This window comes from Toxotes jaculatrix, chromosome 8 (genome assembly GCF_017976425.1).
Source record: "Toxotes jaculatrix isolate fToxJac2 chromosome 8, fToxJac2.pri, whole genome shotgun sequence".
NCBI classification, from domain to species: Eukaryota; Metazoa; Chordata; class Actinopteri; family Toxotidae; genus Toxotes; species Toxotes jaculatrix.
Window position 1 is genome coordinate 13,919,999 of NC_054401.1, and position 20,024 is coordinate 13,940,022.

A 20,024-nucleotide genomic window follows, 5' to 3' on the forward strand; every position below is an offset into this window, starting at 1 on the left:
AGTCGTCTTTATTATCATTTATAGTCATTCTGAAAACTAAGGACAATATAAAATACAGAAATTTTACAGGAAAATTATACAAATATATTGAGATGTGTTTTATGTTGTATGACAAAAAGTTAAACTTTGATGTTATTTCCACTGTACATTAAGGAGATATGAAAACATACAGTAGCTGAGAGTAATTCCCAAGTCATATTCCCAACAGTGTACTTGTTCTTAGTTGAGGTAAGGTAAAGTTTAGTTCATCTGAACTACAAAAGAATGAAGCAAAGTGTAATACAGTACTGCCAATAGCAGTGATCTACATTTGTTATCAACACATAGCTTCACTGATTTCAAACATGTCACAAAATGAAGATTGCTTTCCTCTTGGATTTCTATAAAACTATTAATATCACTCTTTATATGGGAAGGAAAGAAAGTTTGGAAACTATTTTCATTTATCTAAATACACAAGCAATTAGAATAAAATAGTTTGACTAAAGTACATACTGTGATGTGATCTTATTTCTGTTGTTGATGTCCATAAGCCAGGTTTACATGCATACAAGAAAGGCAAATGTTTGCTTGATTCATCCACAGAGAAACAAACCAGGGTAAGGAAATGCTTTCTCCTTTCACTGCTGTCCATTAAAAGGGGGCTGCCTTTCTGTGCTTTTTTTTTTTAACAGTCTCACATCAAGTTCCCTTTATGTTCCTTTTTGGACATCCTGGAATATTTCCAAGTGGACGGATCAGTAACATCGATGCCACTTGTCAAAGTACTGTCTCGTCTTATTGGTATTTTCATGTATCACTGCTAGGTTTTCCTCACAACACCAGTTCTTAACTGAGTGAAGGTTAGAAAAATCTCTCCATCCATCCACCCTCCCATCCAAAAAGCTATGTAAGTTAACAGGCTTGTTTGATGAAAGTCTTGCAGTAATCCTACAGGGTTTGCAAAGGCATGTGCTGGTGCCTTAGCCATTACCTTTGTGTCCTGTTGTACATTAGATTAGGACATTTCCCCTGGAGGTACCATTGCTGCATTTATTGTAGCCACCTCAACGTATGCACACGAAGCGAGAACGTGTCTCCCACTCTACTTCACCTGAGTTCTTGTTTGCTGCTGCGGCACATGGCCCTGCAGGAAGAAAGCAACCGAGGTGGGACAGGCACTTGCTGTGTTCGTGCTGAAATGAATGGCTACGTCAGGAGTGGAGTGTTGCAATAAGATTGCTGGAGGAACAGGAGGGAGACATTCATTTCACAGGTGCAGAGTGGTGTGCTGGTAAGCATCTCATGCCTGGATATGCGGGCCACGTCTGCTCCTTATGTGTCGAGGCGGTGTTTTCTCTTGGCTTTGTGTGCGTACAGGAAGTACATAGTGTGCCCAGTGGTGATGAATAATACAGAAATGATAACTAGGATGCCAAAGTGCTGTGGCTGTGGAGCTGAGATGACCATGATGAAGTGAAGCAGATCCATCAGGTAATTCATAGAGCTCTGCACCCCGTTTACCACACCCCTCTCTGACTCGCAGATGTTCTCCTGCAGGAGCTGGGTCACTGTCAGGTCGAAGGACCAGAGACCTAAAACACAGATGTTACGGGGATTTAAACATTGACCTGGCCATTAAATTAGCCTTAATAGCTGGATGTTTATTCAGATATTCACACAAAAATTTAATTGGTGGGAACAGTCAACTAGAGCCTGACAATTTCTGTCATACTGACATTGATATTTTTCCAAGGATTCCTAAAGTATAAAGGGTATTAAATGCTCTAACTGTGAGGCATCCTAATCACCCAGTTACTGTGCTGCATACCATATACGATATTGTAAGTGTGTTGTTGACTATCAATATATTAGGTTAAAATTTATTTTAAAAGTACTGTAGCGCTCTCTGGTGGAAAGTTTTGGTGGCAGTTGAATCCGGTCAGCTTTAGATGTCTGTCTACTCACCGATGCGTGCTGTGATGACACCCAAGAACAGCAGGATAATGGAGATGTAGGATTCTGGCGCTGTGCCAGACGGCACGTTGTCAAAGAGCACAGTGTTGTTGGTCCAGTGAATGGAGGAGCGGTCGGGAAGCAGTGGCTGATTGCTGCCTCCCCTCAGAGGATAAGTGTGTTTTTGCCTTTGGCTAGCCATCCCTCCAAGCTCAGAAGATGAGTTGGAGGTAATGTAGGGCATCAGCAAGCTAAGATCCATAGGGCTGCCGGGGGCAAACACGGAGCACACACAAAGCAGCAAGCAGCCCAGGTGGAGGCAGCTTGAGATGATGCCTGTGTTAACCAGGCCATAGGTCTTCCTGAGTCTGGTGAACATCACGGTGCCCATCAGGCCTGTGATAGCCGACACACCCATCAGTAAACTAAGGAGAGAGCCGCTTATACCCTGAGTATAGGCATAGCCAGTGGTGATGCAGTCAAAGCCCAGTACTGTGGTGTAGAGGAAAGCCAGACCCATTCCTGCCAGGAAAACAGGCTGGCGATAGTAGGCCCTCCAACCGTCCTTACAGGTGCTCACCAACCAGCGAAACCTCCGGAAACACAGGGGCAGGTCTGTGATTTCTTTTAGGTGCAGGCTTGTGTTGCAGTTGCCTTCTGTCAGAGGTTGAGGTTGTGCAACATTACCTTCACCTGATGAGAGAGAGAAATTTCATCCATCACTTCTGTGCAGCAGTTTTAAATGCACAAGCCTCTGTTAGTGTTCTGCAGCTTTTCTGCCCAACTTCATGTCACATTACATTCCACATCATCTTTCAAATACAGACCATTCACACTAATGTGGAAGGTGGCAGTTGGGTGCTGTACACAAACTGAGGATTGTGTCAAATAATGAAGCTTTGGAGCGTCATCATTTTTATTCAATAAAGACTTGAGTCTATTTAATGTGAGTGTAGAGAACTAAAGAAATGACAGCACTCATTAAGCCAATTGTACTCGATAGTTCCAGGCTAATTACGACATTTTGTAATTCAGCAAAGACAAAGGACTAGAGAACTGTATTATAAGATGTCTCAAATATACATAATTTTTGTGATGCCATTTCAAAGAATTGCCTTGATATTTAGTGAAGCCACATGAAAATTCTTTGAGACAAATCTCATTAGACAGCGCCTTTAATGATCAGTCCTGTCCAATTCTGTCCTCTCAATCCTGCCTTTGTTTGTTTTTCAAATTTGAGTTGATGGATCGTCTCTGCTCTGCCAACTACAAGAAGGCATTGTGAGCAGAGTTTAAGCCCAATGCCCATTTTTATTTTGTATATTGATGAGGTCGTTTAGCATGTGAAGGACTCTGTGATGCTGCCTCCCTTTAAGCTTTAGCATTAAAGGAAATATAAAAAGTATTGGTCCATACCTTGAGACCCTCTCCTTTCCATCCTCTGCAGATACACCTGATCCACCTCCACCACTGGCGGTTTGACTGAAAGAGCAGGGACGATGCGGTACACTCGTGACAAGAAGAAGAACTCCACAATGAGAGACACAAGGTTCCAGCCCAGGATGAAGCCACAGCCAACGACATTGGAGGCCAGAGTCATGACCTGTCCCACTGCTAGTGGGGCCAGGATGTTAGTCACCTGATCTATCCGTCTCATGGTTGCATTCATTCCTTTTGTTAGGATCAGAGACACAGTGGTTAATGAGCTTGCACTAGAGGAGTTTCAGCAAGGGCAGAAGCGGACCAGTACCTGATATTTTCTGTAATTCAGGTGTTTATCAGGTATAACCAGACATTGCAAACCCATGAAAAACATGGAACACAAACCAACATGCACGTAAGCAGAGAGCAAATCCCCTCACCAGCTAGGTGGCCTCGGTTGTAGCCTGTGATAACCACAATCCAGTCCCTCTGAATGGCAATGGTCAGCGCTGTGCTTGCGAGGTTTGCCACATCTGCCAGGACGATCACCACCGTATAACAAACCACCTTGTGTAAGTTTTGCGATGCAACATGTTACTATGACAGCACAGAGTAGCCATAAGCTCAGAAGCAGAGACAACAGGGACACAGGACAGAGGGAACAACAGCAGCAATAACTCCTCTGTGTAACGATCATACTGTGTATCCTGTTTGCAGATCAATAAGGTATCAACTTGTTAAATGTAACTATTAGTCACATGAGCAGTGTCTACTCACAGTAAGCCAGCCATCCCAGATCTGTTCAATCCTTTGCTTATATGAGAAGACCAACATGAGCACAATGCTACATATTGTCACTGAGATGTTCTGAATGAAAAGAGACGCATGTGCAACTAAAATTGGGGACAAAAAAAAAAAAAAACAATTTTAGACTCTCAGAACGACAATGTAGTCTATAAAAAATTTCTTCTAGCCCTGACAGATATGAGTCAGTGGATGTGCCCTGAGTTCTGTCGGTGTAGAGTATAGCTATCAAATCAGGGACTGATTTAGACCTTGAGACATCAGTTTACCACCTGGTTGGATAGGAAACCAGCAAACCCCTGCGCCCAAGATTGAAACCCACTGATCTATATCATTACTGATATGCTAAAATGTTGAAATGTGTGTGAAATTGTTGTGCATACCTTTATTCCTGGGATTGCGATCAACCCAGTCGCCAATCAAAGCCCCAAGCAGGAGCACTGACCCAGCCACTACCAATCCAAACACAGCAGTCAACAGCAGATTACGGCCGTACAGCTCAATCAGGAACACAGAGATAGCAAAGTGCCACATGCGGTCACCCTGTTCAACATAAAAGGTCATCATTATGTGTTGCTCTGAAAGAGGCCGTCTAGTATGTTGTCACACAGTTTACAGTAAGTAAACTACCTTGCAGTTATTTAAGTTTCGATGTCTTATCTATTGCTCCAGGAATCTGTTTCTTCAGGAAATGATTCTTACCCACATTGACAATGCTCCACTGACATAGATGAGAAACTTGGGACCCTTGAGGTAGATAAGAGCTGAACCTTACGAGGAAATGCATGAAAATCGAATAAGCACACATTATGTTTGCTGCAAACACATCACACAAATTCTAGTTGGGTTTAAAGTCGAGTTCACCTGGTATACTCCTAGCTTTTTTAGCTCTCGCATCCCTGATGTCGTCAGACTCAAACTCGACCACAACCCCACCACACTGGGAGGCATCTGCTCGCTGGGACATCTCTTAGAGTAGGATCGTAGGTCCCAAAAACTGTTGGTCTTGTCGCACGCTTGTTCTGTTGTTGATAGTACAGTGTTACAATAATGTAGGTCACAGCACTCTCTCACTTAGACATTTTGAAAGACACTTTAGTTTAGGTTGTTCTGCTAAGGTTACTTTGACTACAACAGTGTTTAGACCGCTTACACGATCACCAGTTATTTACTTAATAACATCCTAGGGACCAATTCTAGAATAACACCAATAAACAAATCAACATATAACAGTACTGTAGTATCTAATTAAATGCGCAGTTTATTTTTCTTAGCCAGCAACTTAATGCAACAAATGTTGGAACACCATGGCTTTAACAACCTCAGCGGGATTGCAACACCGTAATGTAAGTACGCCACATCTCATTTTATCAGTCCCATCAGATTTTTGTTTCAAATATACGAGGCATGTAAGTCAGATTGTGAAGCAGAAAAAAAATAAAACAGAAAAAGCATATCAACAAGAAGATTTTGTCAAGTATGTAGACATGACAACACTGTAAGCAGTGTTTGTGTGACACCTTGCGTAGCTCTATAAATGCAGTCTAAAACCGACAATAATTAAAGCGCTCATAAGTCAATGCGGGGTCAGTCGTCACCTTTGTTCAGATGTTACACTCGATCCTTCTCGTTATTCCTTGGTGATGTATCTTGTGCCATGTATCCTACATTGGGATGCTAGTCTTTCCTGAGAGCTGGAATTCAAGCTGTAGTAGTTTGAAAGGCTTAATAACATCACAGTGTTTAAGTGCACCATTGTATGAAAGTGCCAGAAAAGCAGAACAGGCAGAGGGACAACAAAGGCAGCCAGCATATTCCAAAGCACGTGACACCGGGGGGGACAATATCACTGTCCACCCATTCCACAAAAAGGACAACTGTGTAACTCCTATGACTCAAAATACACACATGCGCATGCCCACTGAGTACATGCATGCACCCTCACACACACACAAGCACAGTCCTACTACTCCCATACACCCACATGCACTGTTGACATGCAAAAAAGTTACATAAAGGACACATCATGCAACACTACATCACTCTTCACACTTGAAGGTAAGAGAGGGTAGAAAGCAGATGGTGATGTTATATCACAAAACAAAAGCTGTTCCCTTGGCAGTTGGGAATGTGACTAACAAGATGATGCCTACTATTAATTAATCAAGACAATGATGTATTTACTTAAACATACAAACACAACGTTGATACAATCATCAGCTCATGCGGCATCGCTTGTACACATTGGTGCTGAAAGTCAGTGTGATATTTTTTTTCAAAAAGTAATAATATGCTTATCGTGAACCATTCAGAAAAGTTATCCATCTCTCTCTGTTCGTTTCCATTCACAACATCAACACAGGAAATTAACTGTTGTCTTCCTTTTAATCAAATATTAGCACAAATCTCATACTCAGTTCCAGCCCTTGGTAATCAGTTAATGTTTTTCTCAGGGATATTGTCCTGCATTAATTTAATCTGGCTGACAGCGTTTGCATTTCCTTCACCAATATAAATACACGTTCGTAAATTAAGACAAAATTAATGTGTTTTAATTTAACAAATATACTGCAATTACTGCTGCTGCTGCCAGTTCGCTGTGATAATGATAATGTTTTTTAAGCTGTAATGAAATTAGAAGATTGCGATACCAGACTATAGGAAGATAGAAAAAAAATGAAAATAGCCTAATAAATATGTACAGTAAGAACTTATTAAATGACAAAATATCTCACAAGTACTGCTGGTGTTCCTTACTACCAATCTGATAGAACAGCAAAAATATTTTCATTTACAGTTCTCCGTTACAGAATTCATTTGCATATGGGTTTTGATTGTGCCTGTTCATGATGTACTTCTTCAGGAAACCAATGAATCTGTAGAGAGCCACAAGAGGAATGGATATAACAGGAAGGACGGATAAGAGCACACAGATAGCAAAAACCCATTCAGGATAGTGCAGAACCTCAGCAAGGGGGAAGTTCACCTGTGGGGGTAATGGAGTGCAATGTCAGAGTTTTGTTTCTTTTGTTTCACTTTGTGTCAGATTTAACAGATTCCACACAGTGATGTTGTACAGGTGAAAAATCTGCCTTACAGAGTCTGGATTCCAGGCATTATATGTCGGTCGTTTCTCAGCCTCAATCACAACATATGCAACAAAAACCACCAGTAGCATGAAAGGGCTGATGAAGCGCCAGGTAGCCTGCCAGTAGATGTTTGGCCTCCGGCCTGTCATCCATTCAATGTCCTCATTAAACCTGTGGATGCATAGAAACACCCTGTCAGATCTTTCAACTATGTTGTAATATTGTAAGTATAATCATGACATGAATTACAATATCACCTATTTATTCCATAGACGTATACCACAGCGATGATCTCAAAGAATGCTATGATGAGCAGAGGCATGGATCCCACGTAGCTGTTGAAAATCTCTAGCCAGTAGTTTCCCGATCCCAAAGTAAAGATGAGAGCCACAGCAAAGGAGGTGAGACATATTAACCCTATGAGCAAAAAAGGAACATATAAGAAACAATATTCTGAAGGCACTAATATGAAAACTTTCACACAATCTTCCATTATAAAAGCAGATGTAAACTGTTTCTAATCAAACATTTTTCCACACATCTAAGTGTGTCCTAATCACTGTAATGTCAATAGCACGATACAAACTAGTGTTGTCAGTGCCCCAAATGCAATGATTTCAAATGCCAAATGAAGTTATTAGATCTTCCAGTTTACCTGTGAAAATCTCCTTTGGAATCCAGGATGGAACCATGTGCAGGTCCAGCAGAGGAGTAAGGACCCCCTCTAGATTCCCAAACATGGAGGACAGGCCCAGGCTGAAGAGCATCACAAAGAACAGCACGGCCCACACCTGAGAGCCTGGCATTTTTATCACCGCTTCAGTGAACACAATGAAGGCAAGTCCAGTTCCGGAGGCGCTCTACAGGTAGGATACGATACGTAGTCTCTAATACAACCTCACAAACCTTTGTTTACAAAACAGTTAAAAAAAAGAGTTAAAAAAGTCAAAACTGTATAGTAATAGAAGTACAATACCTGGTCTAGGAAAGTCTGTAGATTGCAGGTTTTGAGGCTGAGGCTTTCAACCTCTGAGGGATCGGTTGTATTCAGATAGTTTAACCAGTCATCATAGTTTTCAAGAGTTATGTTTTCATCCCCAATGTTAAATGTATTTGTCAGTGTTAATATGTTCCTAAAATCAACAAGACATCAAATCAATTTGTTAATACTATTAAAAAACATAACATATGATAATAATCATTTTGACTTTGTCATATTATAAAGTGATTTTAAAATTTTGACTGGTATTGTAGTGTGGGGTATATTTTTATAGTCACAACAGTCACATTGCTTTGGTGTCTGACATCACCTAATGAAATAATCATCAGTTGCACATTTAATAATAATACTGTACAATTATGGAGCTAGACTATGGCACACCATAATTACCTCAGTGGTACATACCAGTTTCGGCAGGTATTATAGTTTTCGTTTGCTTTAAATCCAAGAATGGCAAAAATAGGAATTGACGCAAATATCGACGTCAAACTGTTCACACATCCAACAATTAGGGCATCTCTCTCGCAATTATTCCTGCAAAGACAGACCATCTCAGTTTTTGTTTTTTGTTTTTTTTTGGACATAATACTGTGCATGAAAATTTTCTTACTTCTGAGGATTATAACTAGAAAAAGCAATAAGTCCCCCGAAGGCCAAAGACAAAGAGAAAAAAATCTGAGTAGCAGCATCCAACCAGACCTTAGGATTCTTGAGGGTTTCCCACTGTGATGAACACATCAATTTTTAGTTAGAGTTCAGATTTTACTCATTGAGTCTTGTCGTGAAATGATTTCAGGAAGAAGCTAACAACAAACTTACATTTGGAGTGAAGAGATAAATTAAGCCATCACTTGCCCCAGACAGAGTCAAGGCTCTGACCAAGAAGATGGTCAGAACAAGATATGGAAAAGTGGCTGTGATATAAATAGCCTGTTGAAAAAGTTTAGACATTAACATTTAATATCCACTTCATAAACTTTTATTTCACGTGCAGATATTAGAAACCCTTTGTATGAATTCTCACTTGCAAAGCACCAGCTGGTTCCTCACCAATGGGCAGGCTAGTTTGAGAAGCTCTAAACAGTTTTGAGTAGTTGTCACTTGTGTAGGTGATAAAGGTGGAGAAAGTGAATGACCCACTCTCTACAATGCCTTGCCCTCATTACCTTTAATATAACCTCTCCTACGGTTATTAAACATGATGAGCAGTATTATTGGAGGAGTCCTCCAAAATTAGGACCTATTTAATATTCATATGTCTTTTAGCTCATGTCAATCAGTGTGAGAAAAGACAGTGTTACTCTAATGATACCAACAATTTGCCATTAAATAATTACTGGTGTCTGGGAAAGGAAGATGAAACATATAGATGTAGCAGTAACAATAATTTGTAGCATTACACTAAATAGAACAGTTACCTTTCCAATAGTCTCAATTCCGCGTATGAAGCAGATGTACACGAGGCACCAAGCAGATGCCAGACACAGCACGAGCCACCACTGTAAGGACCCACTGGTCTGGATGTCTGGTGTTATGTTCAGTGTTTCACGATACCAAAAATAGTTCACTGCTGAGCTCTTTTCACATTCAGTTACATAGCCTGTATCAAAGAGATTCTATTAGTATGTCATGATTTATTAATTGGACTTTCTGTCTTTTTACTTTGGTTATTATTGGCATACATATTATTATGATGGGAAAATTACCAGTGTGATTAATGTTTAATGGGCAGTCCCTCCAGGGAAGTGGACTTTGAAAGGAGTGGAAGAAGTACCAGAGGATCCAGGCCAAGATCATGTTGTAGAACAGACCAACTAGGAAGGATACTAGTAAGGAAGCCACACCTGTGTATGCACGTAGATTTTATCCAATAAAAAAAATAACGTACAGCAGAAATGGCAGTGATCTTAAGGCAGTCATAGAATTTTAAATGACTTCATTTCCACCATTTTGGCATCTTGATTTTCTGCATGATTTGTAAAAAGGTTAACAAAAAAAAGTTAATTGATACCAAACCGTCTCACCTAAGCCTCCCAGATATGGGGAGATTGAGTTCCACACTCCAACACTTCCCATGCGGAGACGTTGTCCGATGGCCAGCTCCATGTGCAACAGAGGAAGTCCCTCAAACACCAAGGCAATGACATAAGGAATCAGAAACGCCCCTTGAAACAAAGAAAATGAGTTAAAAATAAAAAAAAATTAACATCACTTTTTCAATAAGCAGTTAACTTAACCTTAACGAAACAAAAAAAGGTGCCATTGCCTTTAAGGTCACTCAGTTTCCGATTACTGTGCGTTTTATTATCAACAGTCAGAGCTTTATCACTCACTTATAACAAGCAATAGATCTTAATAGATGTATGGAGTGGTGATAATATTTTGCCCCCCCCTTTTTTTTTTAAACAAGCATGTGCTACAGCCACATAATCACTGATCTTTCTGTAAATCACTGGTGAGATCCAAGTTACATATTGTTCCCTCTGCCCAGAAATGTTTGTATATTTTCCTTCACTGGAAAAATAAACATGTAAGTCATATTTATATGTGAAAGAAAAGCAAAGAAGTAGATTTACTGATTCATGTCATGTCAGTGGTCATATAAAATAAAAAGATATATGTGGATGTAATGTTTAAATTTGATTTGCCAGTTTTGTATTTTCAGTCAGAAACATCCATTCTGTACAAGAAAAATAAGATAATTACAGCATGAAAATCAGGATGTCTTATCTGCAACCATTACTCAGTCATGCCACCCACTGCAATTTATAGAGTAAGACAACGATGGTTTAATAAAGGCTAAAGAGAAAACTGTGAATGGAAAAACGAGGTTCAGTTATTGTGTTATTGTGTCACATTGCAGTAGAACTGGCATCTGTGTGTGTGTGTAAATGTAGCTGTATATATATATATATATATATATATATATATATATATATATATATATACTGTATTCACAAAAATACTTTTTGGGGTATTTTCATAACTTAAGGGAATAAAATGACAGAAAAAGATAAAGTTTTTAAATAACAGCATTTAAGAGCATCTTTTGCACAGTTTCCCATTTTGTAGAGACAACCTGTGGACAGTTAGATTTTTGCCAGACTGTTCAACAGTGCTTTTTTTTTCATTACAGAGCACATTGAAAATGAAATGCTCTTACCTCCTCCATAGATTTGACAGAGATATGGAAATCTCCACACATTACCGAGTCCCACAGCAAAACCTATGCAGGTTAATAAATATTGAACTTTATTGTCCCATTTTGGCCTTTCAGTCATCTCTTCCTGCTCAACACTTTCATCTTCTCTGTCCATCACTTGGTCGTCCTTTATCATTTTGGTACAGTTTATGAGGCACACACAACTCTTTTCTGTCTGACTTTTCCCTCTGCTTGGACAAAAGACAACCTGCTGACTTGTTACCCGTTTGTATCAGGAGACAAGGGGGTGACGCTTACTTTATCAGTCTTATATTTCTTGTTGGCTCTTGAAGCTGTGGGAACATTGTGGCCTGTTTGTTTAATAAAAAGCCTTTGTGTAAAGCGGCATGATATGATGCTGATAACAGAGGCAGTTGATTGTAATACAAAGCAGCCTAAATAAGGAACCCAGGGAGTAAAACTGTGGTAGTACACATGCCTTTTTAATTTGTTACATGACACCATTTACATTAGATATTTTCTCACAGTCTCAGTTCAGTCAACAAGAATAGCCAGACATCTCACTGCAGTTAAAAACATTATGTTGCATTAACTTTTGTAGCATGTTCATCAGTCACATCTATTATTCCTCACTGATAATCAGAGAACATAGAGCAGACCCATAAAGGACACACAGTGCAATTCGCTTCACAAATTAGAAGTTAATGCAGAAACAATGGGATTAAACATAACAACATGCATCGGATTTAATCAATATTTAATTAACTCCTGAAACACTCCACACCCTCATCATGGCACAACAGTGACTCGACAGTTTGACAGAAAGGTATACCTGCATTACATTGTCTAAGAAAGATTCCCACTGGGGCAGAACTTCCTCCCAGTCTCATATTCTAATTGTTTGATCACATGACAGACTGTAGCTGTCAAAACCTTCTTAACCCCAGTGAAGGATGAACCTATGACAGGACTCTGGTATAGAAATGGACTATGGACTCATACTAAGACCTTATGTTCACTACATTTGCCTTTTATCATTTCCTTTGCAGTAAGTAGACACAAAATACAAACTAGTTTAGAAATATTAACAGCAAAGTCTCACCCAGTTACTGGGCCCAAGCTACACATGGACTGTACAGCATAAAGCCACCCATTAAGATCGCCCTTATAAATAATCTCTTTATGAAAATAAAGATAATCTTATTGAGATTGCCAGAGAGGTGTTTTCTCCATTCCATTGTAGCGTTGTTATGTTTTTAGCTGTGCTAGAGCATTCCTCTAGGTACGGCAAGCTCTTTTTATGAGAGGTGATCTTGCAGAAAGCCAACAGGAAACAGACCGGCCTTAAAGCAAAGAGGAAATGTGATATGACTCTGTCTTTTGAATTTTACAGCTTTTCATATGTCATCTAATTCACTGCTAAGAAATGAGAGCTTTGCATGCTGTCACAGATGGTCGAAAGAACAGGGAGTTCTGTTCAAAGATAGCTGTGCCCACTACTTTCACATCGGGGAATTAAAACTATGATATCAGACATTTGAATTTTACCAAATAACATTAGGCTGAGGATTTTTTGGATTCCTTGTTCATTGGAATGTGGTCAGAGATATTGTAGGAATGTGGCTTTTCATTCATCTTTGTTTTTATACATTTCCAGACAGCAATGAAAGGTATGGCAATACTGGGTATTCCTGCCAGCATAAAGATGATCACATAGATCCAGACTGGATATGGCTTCTCCTCCAATGTAGGAAATTTCTCCTGCAAAGACAGAGAAACAATGCTATATTTTGCGATTTTAATGGTACATGACAGTGTAATTTGAATGTTTCAAATTATCAATATCCATAATTCTAGGGATATTGTCTTAAAGTAAATTCATATTTACTGATTCGGGATCCCAGGCTTTGTACAGGAGCTTTTCAGAAACTTTAGTGATGAAGTAAAAGACCAAGATGAAAAGCATGATGAGCGGGCTGATGACTCTCCATGATGCCTGCCAGAAGAAGTTAGGTTTGTGTCCAGTCATGAACTTTATATCATCATTGAACCTAGGAGGACAGAGACACACATACTGCATTAACAAAAATGGCATTTATAGGCCACAATCTTTATTTTATTGGTTTTTTCATGCATTTCAATGTCCACAGAGCATTAAAAAAAACAATACTAAGAATAGAGGAGCAATACATGACATGATTTCAGAAGATATAAACAGACTTTACAAAACCATGTCTGTATTTTTAATATTACCTGTCTATCCCATATATGTATACCACTGAGACCATTTCACAGAAAGCAACAACTAGCAGAGGGATGGATCCTCCATAGGTGTCAAAGAGTGAAAGCCAATAGTTTCCTGAGCCTTGGAGAAATATCAGACCCACCAGACAGCACAGCATGCAAGTTACACCTGAAGGAGAGCAAAGAATTGAGGAAATATACTAGAAATCCTTGTTGATTGAAAATGAGAGGACAGGATGTGGACTTACCAGTGACAGCCTCTTTTGGCCATGTCTTAGGGAAAACGTGGAGATCTTGCAGTGGCACTAGAACTCCCTCGATGTTACCAAACATAGAAGACAGGCCGAGACAGAAGAGCATTATGAAGAACAGGACGGCCCACACCGGTGAAATGGGCATCTTGGTGATAGCCTCGGTGAACACAATGAAGGCTAAACCAGTTCCTTCAACTCCCTAGGCCCAAACACAGCACAGTGTTATAGCAAAGTATTGTAGGCATCATTTGAAAATAATGTTCATTTTCCACTAAAATTGAAGCTGCTGTCTTGGTGCATAAACAATCTTATTCAGACTTGCTTAAATCTTACCTCACTGAGGAAAGTATTCAAGTTGCAGGTTTTCAGATCCAGCTCTTGAATAACCTCAGGGTGCGTTTCATTAAGACGTTGAACGACCTGATCGTAGTTACTGTCAGTGATGTTGCCCTCAGCAAGATCGAACACATTTAGCAATGCTATGATGTTTCTGAAAGCCAAAATTCATTAGGTTTAAAAGGTTTTCACAGTGTGATCTGTTGAAGAGGAAAAATATTGCATACTAGCTTATAATGTGTATAACTAAGCAAAAAAAAAGAGACACAACATACCCAGAAAGACAGTTTTCAAATCTCTCTGTTGCTCTGAAGCCAATAATGGTATAAATGACAGTTGCAGCATAGATGGAGGTGATGCCATTGATGATTGAGATGGTCACTGCATCCTGCTCACAGTTGTTACTAAAGGGGAAAAAAAAAACACAATTTGTATTTACAGTACAGTGCATATATTTGTAACTTTAAACGATGCAGGCTTAAATAAGATGACAAACTTACTGCACTGAGTTGTAGCTCGAGAAGGAAATGAGACCACCAAAAGCCAAAGAGAAGGAATAGAAAACCTGAGCACCCGCGTCGAGCCATGTTGATGGCTTTGCCAGCTCTGTTAACTGGAAGAATTAGAGTGTTAGAGTTATAGAGTTATATATCACCTCTCATGAGGTATAAGTGTTATTGTATATTCAGATAAAACAGATACCAATGTGGTTGCTAAATAACAAAACACATTAAAAGCAATTCATCTTGGCTAAAAAATGTACCTGCATAAAATGTTATACTCATAATTGCCAAACAGCCTTACAACATAGTTGAATAAATGGGTATTGAGTGCATTCTGATTTGTTATCCGCAGGAAGATCCGTGTGATAGCGAAGATGATTTAAAAAATGCGACTTACATCTGGCGTGAAGAGAAACTTTACTCCATTCAGAGAGCCTTTCAGGGTCAGCCCTCTGATCAGAAATACTGTCAGCACCACATAGGGAAGGGTTGAAGTCACATACACAGCCTGGGGAAAATAAGATATTTACGTAATTACTGTTTAGCTGAATTAAACATCTTCTCTAATATACTTGATGAAGCAATGCACTGTACCTTCCCAGTTGTCTCAATCCCACGAATGATGCAGATATAGAGCACAGACCACGCGCAAACATGACATAACAGTATCCACCACTGCAGCCCACCGTCCTCTTCAATCGCTTGAGTTGTGTTCAGGGTCTCCCTGTACCAGAAATAATCCACGGGGGAACTCCTTTCACACTCTGAGATAAACCCTGACAGAATTTAACAACAGAGTGTAACACTAAAAATTAAGGGTTAAACCAAAAAAATCAACGTTAAAATCAAGACTTTCTAACATCAGTTTTATTTCTACAGGAGCACAGTACTAGCTGTAGCACTACCTGTTAAATTGGCATTCATGGGACACTGGCTCCAAGGCAGCGGCTCTTGAAATGAGTTGAAGAAGTACCACAGGATCCAGGCAATGATGGTATTGTAGTAGAGACTGATTGTCAGAGATACACACATGGATGCAATACCTGCAAACAAATGTTTTTAAAGGTTTTCTTTTAAGGCACCTTTCCACTAGTCATAGCAATCATGCATGCTTACCAATGCCAGTCAAGTAAGGATGAATTGTAGCCCACACTCCCAAGCTTCCTCTTCTTAAACGCTGACCAATGGCAAACTCAAGATGCAGAAGTGGGATACCCTCAAGAACCAGAAGTATCAGAAATGGTATCATAAATGCACCTGGAGGGGGAAAAAAAAAGCAATTGTTACGGGTGTCCTTGTGAGAATAAATATCTGTTTTCTATGTCTTTGAATACATCCTAAACTGTTTTGAAATCAAGAAAAAAAAAATGCAAGAGCCAAGTACAATTTTCTTTTTGAACGCAAGACAAAGAACTTCATATTCAGCAGAAAATACAAATAAATTCTAGCACCTTGACGTTAATCATTCAGGATGCACGTGAGCACATGCAGAGGTAAAGTCAGACAGTGGATGCTGTTGAATTTATAATGCAATATATAGTCCATTCAAGGTTTTGCAGCGTTTTACAAGGATTTCCTGACAGTCAGAGGGTGTAAAATTTCTTATCTAAGCAGATTAGGCACGAGGCATATTTTTGACCCTATGCTGCTGAATGTGATTTTAACTGCTCCTATTATCTACGTTTTAACAGATTTTACAAGGATATACTGTAGTCACTGTGCTAGTGGTAAAGAACTGCTTAACATGTCCAGTGTCCTGTATTATACATATCTCATCCTCGTGGGACAAATTAAGGCTAGTTTTCAAACATAAAATATAAAACAATTGTTTGATTTGATTTGATTGTTTTCAAAACAAGCAAGCCAAAATGTAACCCCAGTAGCATTGGCAGGCAGACACATACTGGGGTGTGTGTACTTAATGCTCCTATAGTCTTCTAGTAGGTCTGGCTTGGACGTAATGAGGTATGAATTGTTACTCTTCTGCTTAAGCAGTTTTAGTGAAAATAGTCAAATATGGAATAAGTGCAGTGAACCATGAAAACATCACTTGCCTCCTCCGTGACTCTGACATAGATACGGGAAGCGCCAGACATTTCCGAGTCCCACACAAAACCCCACACAGGTCAGCATGTACTGGGCCTTGTTGTCCCATTTTGGTCTGTCTCCAGCCTCTTCCTCCTCCAGCTTGTCCAGCTGCTGATGGGACAATATCCTGTCCTCCAAGCCTGGATTGGGGAGTTGTAGCTTCATGATCTGTCAAACACTGCGGTATTATAGTGATACAATAGTGCACTGTACAGTGCTGGAATGTAAATTGTAGCTCACACTGTGGGATGTACTGGGCTTCTGTAATAGATTGACTAGGTTGTGGTGTCAGAGAGCGTTAGCAGGAGGTGTGCAGCCTTTGAAGCCTGAGCGGAGCAAGAACACACATGACAGTTGACTAGTGTCTTATCTGATCACCCCAGAGGTCACTGTTGTTGTGAGATTTACTGGAAAAAAATTACATTTTTTAATAGGATTAATTGTATAGTAACACCTGAAATAGTTGGTTCTTCCAAATGGCAAAAGCCTGTTCTCACTTACAGTGGCTGGTTATCAAACCTCAATACTTTCCTAGTCTAACCATGCAAATAGTTTGGCTTTATTTGTCCAAATTTAATGATCTAACTGATTTCTTTTGAGTAATTTTGAAAGATTGAAAACAGTTCATCGTAACATGGCTGTTATGATATTAACACATCTGTTTTATAAAACAGTTATTGTGCGTTTATTCACATGTATAAATCATCCACAGGTTTTAAACTGTTACAAAATGTAATGAAGACATGTTCAAGGTTCACTCTTGACCTTGAAAACAGTAGTTTGACCAAAAAAAATGTATTTATTTATTTATTTATTCATTCATTCATTCACCCACCTTTCAAGAGCACCCCATTTAGCATTTAAGAAGTACAAGACCATAAATGGCGCGCACACACACACACACAAAACACACAATACACATGGTGTGTTACAGTGTGTTATAAGCCATTTATGGTCTTGTACTTCTTAAATGCTAAATGGGGTGCTCTTAAATGTTCTATCTGTCTGTCATCTGGTTTTCAGCTATATATTTGCTCTGGCGTTATTCGTCCGTCCACTTTGTACCGTATCTGTCTGAAGTGTGTTTAACAGGGTTTAAAACTCGTTGAATAGTTGAGACGCTCTCAACCTCAGTGCGGTTTCTGCACTTTTCTCTTTCGCCACTTGAGGCCGCCATTGCGCCTGTAATACGAGCTGCGTCGGCCGGCTGAGGTCTGGCTGCTGTGTCCCTCCTGGCAGAGTTTGTGCTGGAGGAGGGAGCCGCTTCCCATCGCTCTCACAGACCAGGCGCCAAGTGAAGCAGTCACCGTCCGCAGTCTGCCTCAGCACCTCAACCGCCCGCAATGCCCTTGGATACTGCCGCCCCGCTCATCTCCACAGCGCTCTGACTAACCGTATCTCTCAAGGACGCATCCTGGATCTTTACTTTTGGACTGTTGTGCGCACTGTCCTCTGAGTCCTCTGCGCTGCGTGAAGCGAATGGAGAAGGTCCAAGGATAACACAGGGTGCAGGATTTTGCTACTGCAGAAGACCTGCCGGTGGTTCGCTGGCCGGGGCAGGGGGGCGGGGGGGGACGTGCTGTCACAGGCTGTGGTGTCGCATCCACTATTTTGATCATCTAAAATCGCCTTGCATGGATACATCATGGCTACGTTTATTTGCAGGGTGCAGTTCTTAGATGATACTGATCCATTTAACAGCACCAATTTCCCCGAGCCCACCAGACCACCTCTGTACACTTTCAGGGAAGATATTCCTCTGATAAATCAGATTGCTGGAGTCCACAGGCTGCTGAAAGCCCCACAGAAGGTATGCTGTCTACTTTTCAGTCTCTTGGTTTTGTTTTTGTTCACGTGTCTTTCAGTGAGCCTGGTGAAAAGTTAACACCTACAAAATTACTAAACTAATAATTAGCCTGAACACGTTGATGTGGTTACTACCAAACAAACTTAATGGACCATCGATTGAGTCAGTGACTTGAAGCAGTTTGCTGATATGGGATGCTGATGCAGGATCAACATGCACTAAACAACATTCTGCATGCACCGTGCTAGATTGACAGGCCAATAATGTGACAGTGTTGAGTATTATAGAGTATTTAGTGGGTTTAGGTGATATTGGAGTGGAGTAGACACCTAATATTTGGCTGAGGAGGGGGAGGCATCTGTTAATGTTTACCTCAACCACAACACTAATCCCCTTTCAGTTTAACCGGCTTTTCTTACTCTTCATTATCTAGACTTTTCTAGACCTTTCTAAATGTGGAAAAGTTTGGTGCCAGTTATTATGTGTAAGAGAAAACAAACAAACAAACAAATAAAGGAACAGAAAATGTGATGGCCGTACACTGAATATATTAATGATGGTTTGATTTCACTCAAAAATGTAACCTCCCCTCAACTTTCAGTTTGATTCTGCTGGTCTAAACTGTGAAGGGGCTGAATTAGTGGTGTCATGAATGGGCAGGCTTGAAGTCCAGTTGTCAGTTGTTGAGGGGTGGAAGAGGGTAATTCCTGACCTACATTGTCCTAGATCTGGGAATTTGAATTAGAAACCATCTGATCCCAACACAACTTCTGAATCCATGTGTATCCAAACTATCATATCACACTTTTTTCCATAATTGTATTTTGTCATCTTTTTCATCAATTATTTCCTTGGTCAACTGCAGAACTCCATTTTGCTTTACCTCTCCACTGTTGTGTTTGGTCAGTTTTTATTTATTCCTAACTTAGAGAAAGTGAAACAGTACGCATTGTTTTGGTTGCAGAAGTTGGCCCGATCAAGATCCACAACTGCTCAGCCGTTTTTAAGCTGATGAAAATAACTGAATGTTCCTCTTTGGTATGGTGTAATTGTTCTGTTTAAGTTTCCTCTAAGAAAGCCAGTGACAAATAATGTAAACGTAAAGCCAATTTTCTAATCTATTTTTACTTTTGGAGGCCTCTCAAGGCTAGATCTTGAGAGATGCCTGATTAGACCATGTGCAACCAAACACATTTCCGGAAGACCTCATCTACTGTCCTTTAAATTTAAACAAATCAAAGGGGCCATAGCATCTGAGGTTGAGTCTTTTATTGAGCATTCATCTTAGTCTGGTCAGGAAGTCGGGTAAATAGAAAGTTAATTTGGGTCTTTCTTCATTCTGTCAGATCAGTGGTGCTCCATCTTGTTTGAGTAGAGCT

The 20,024-nt window shown here is 40.0% G+C and overlaps 4 protein-coding genes across 8 annotated transcripts in view; 1 reads left to right on the forward strand and 3 right to left on the reverse strand.

Moving 5' to 3' along the window:
* Positions 1-1,314: 1,314 nt before the first annotated feature.
* Positions 1,315-5,128, reverse strand: si:ch211-254p10.2 (solute carrier family 40 member 1). Of its 2 annotated transcripts, none has more exons than XM_041044875.1 (8): positions 5,026-5,128; positions 4,864-4,931; positions 4,545-4,704; positions 4,135-4,250; positions 3,798-3,924; positions 3,352-3,606; positions 1,948-2,622; positions 1,315-1,574 (listed from the first exon to the last, which is right to left on the reverse strand). In XM_041044875.1, exons 1-8 carry the CDS (start codon positions 5,126-5,128, stop codon positions 1,315-1,317), a joined length of 1,764 nt encoding a protein of 587 aa, XP_040900809.1. The 2 variants fall into 2 exon arrangements, with proteins under 2 accessions (XP_040900809.1, XP_040900808.1); XM_041044874.1 differs by having other exon boundaries at positions 1,948-2,628.
* Positions 5,129-6,952: 1,824 nt separating this feature from the next.
* Positions 6,953-11,588, reverse strand: LOC121185624 (sodium-dependent neutral amino acid transporter B(0)AT3-like). Its single transcript, XM_041043889.1, has 12 exons — positions 11,414-11,588; positions 10,275-10,415; positions 9,957-10,094; positions 9,669-9,850; positions 9,070-9,180; positions 8,861-8,973; positions 8,656-8,784; positions 8,227-8,383; positions 7,906-8,110; positions 7,508-7,667; positions 7,259-7,421; positions 6,953-7,147 (listed from the first exon to the last, which is right to left on the reverse strand). The coding sequence occupies exons 1-12, from the start codon at positions 11,586-11,588 to the stop codon at positions 6,953-6,955; spliced, it is 1,869 nt and encodes a 622-aa protein (XP_040899823.1).
* Positions 11,589-12,970: 1,382 nt separating this feature from the next.
* Positions 12,971-17,003, reverse strand: slc6a19b (solute carrier family 6 member 19b). Its single transcript, XM_041043890.1, has 12 exons — positions 16,805-17,003; positions 15,867-16,007; positions 15,656-15,793; positions 15,345-15,526; positions 15,148-15,258; positions 14,748-14,860; positions 14,523-14,651; positions 14,245-14,401; positions 13,906-14,110; positions 13,667-13,826; positions 13,302-13,464; positions 12,971-13,174 (listed from the first exon to the last, which is right to left on the reverse strand). The coding sequence occupies exons 1-12, from the start codon at positions 17,001-17,003 to the stop codon at positions 12,971-12,973; spliced, it is 1,902 nt and encodes a 633-aa protein (XP_040899824.1).
* A 1,138-nt stretch (positions 17,004-18,141) lies between these two features.
* Positions 18,142-20,024, forward strand: part of fhod3b (formin homology 2 domain containing 3b) — an 83,284-nt gene continuing 81,401 nt past the window's right edge. For all 4 annotated transcript variants that reach the window (XM_041044074.1, XM_041044075.1, XM_041044076.1 and 1 more), the window contains exon 1: positions 18,142-18,648. In XM_041044074.1, coding sequence (XP_040900008.1) covers positions 18,484-18,648 — 165 coding nt within the window. In that variant the 5' untranslated portion in view covers positions 18,142-18,483. The remainder of the gene's footprint in view (positions 18,649-20,024) is intronic.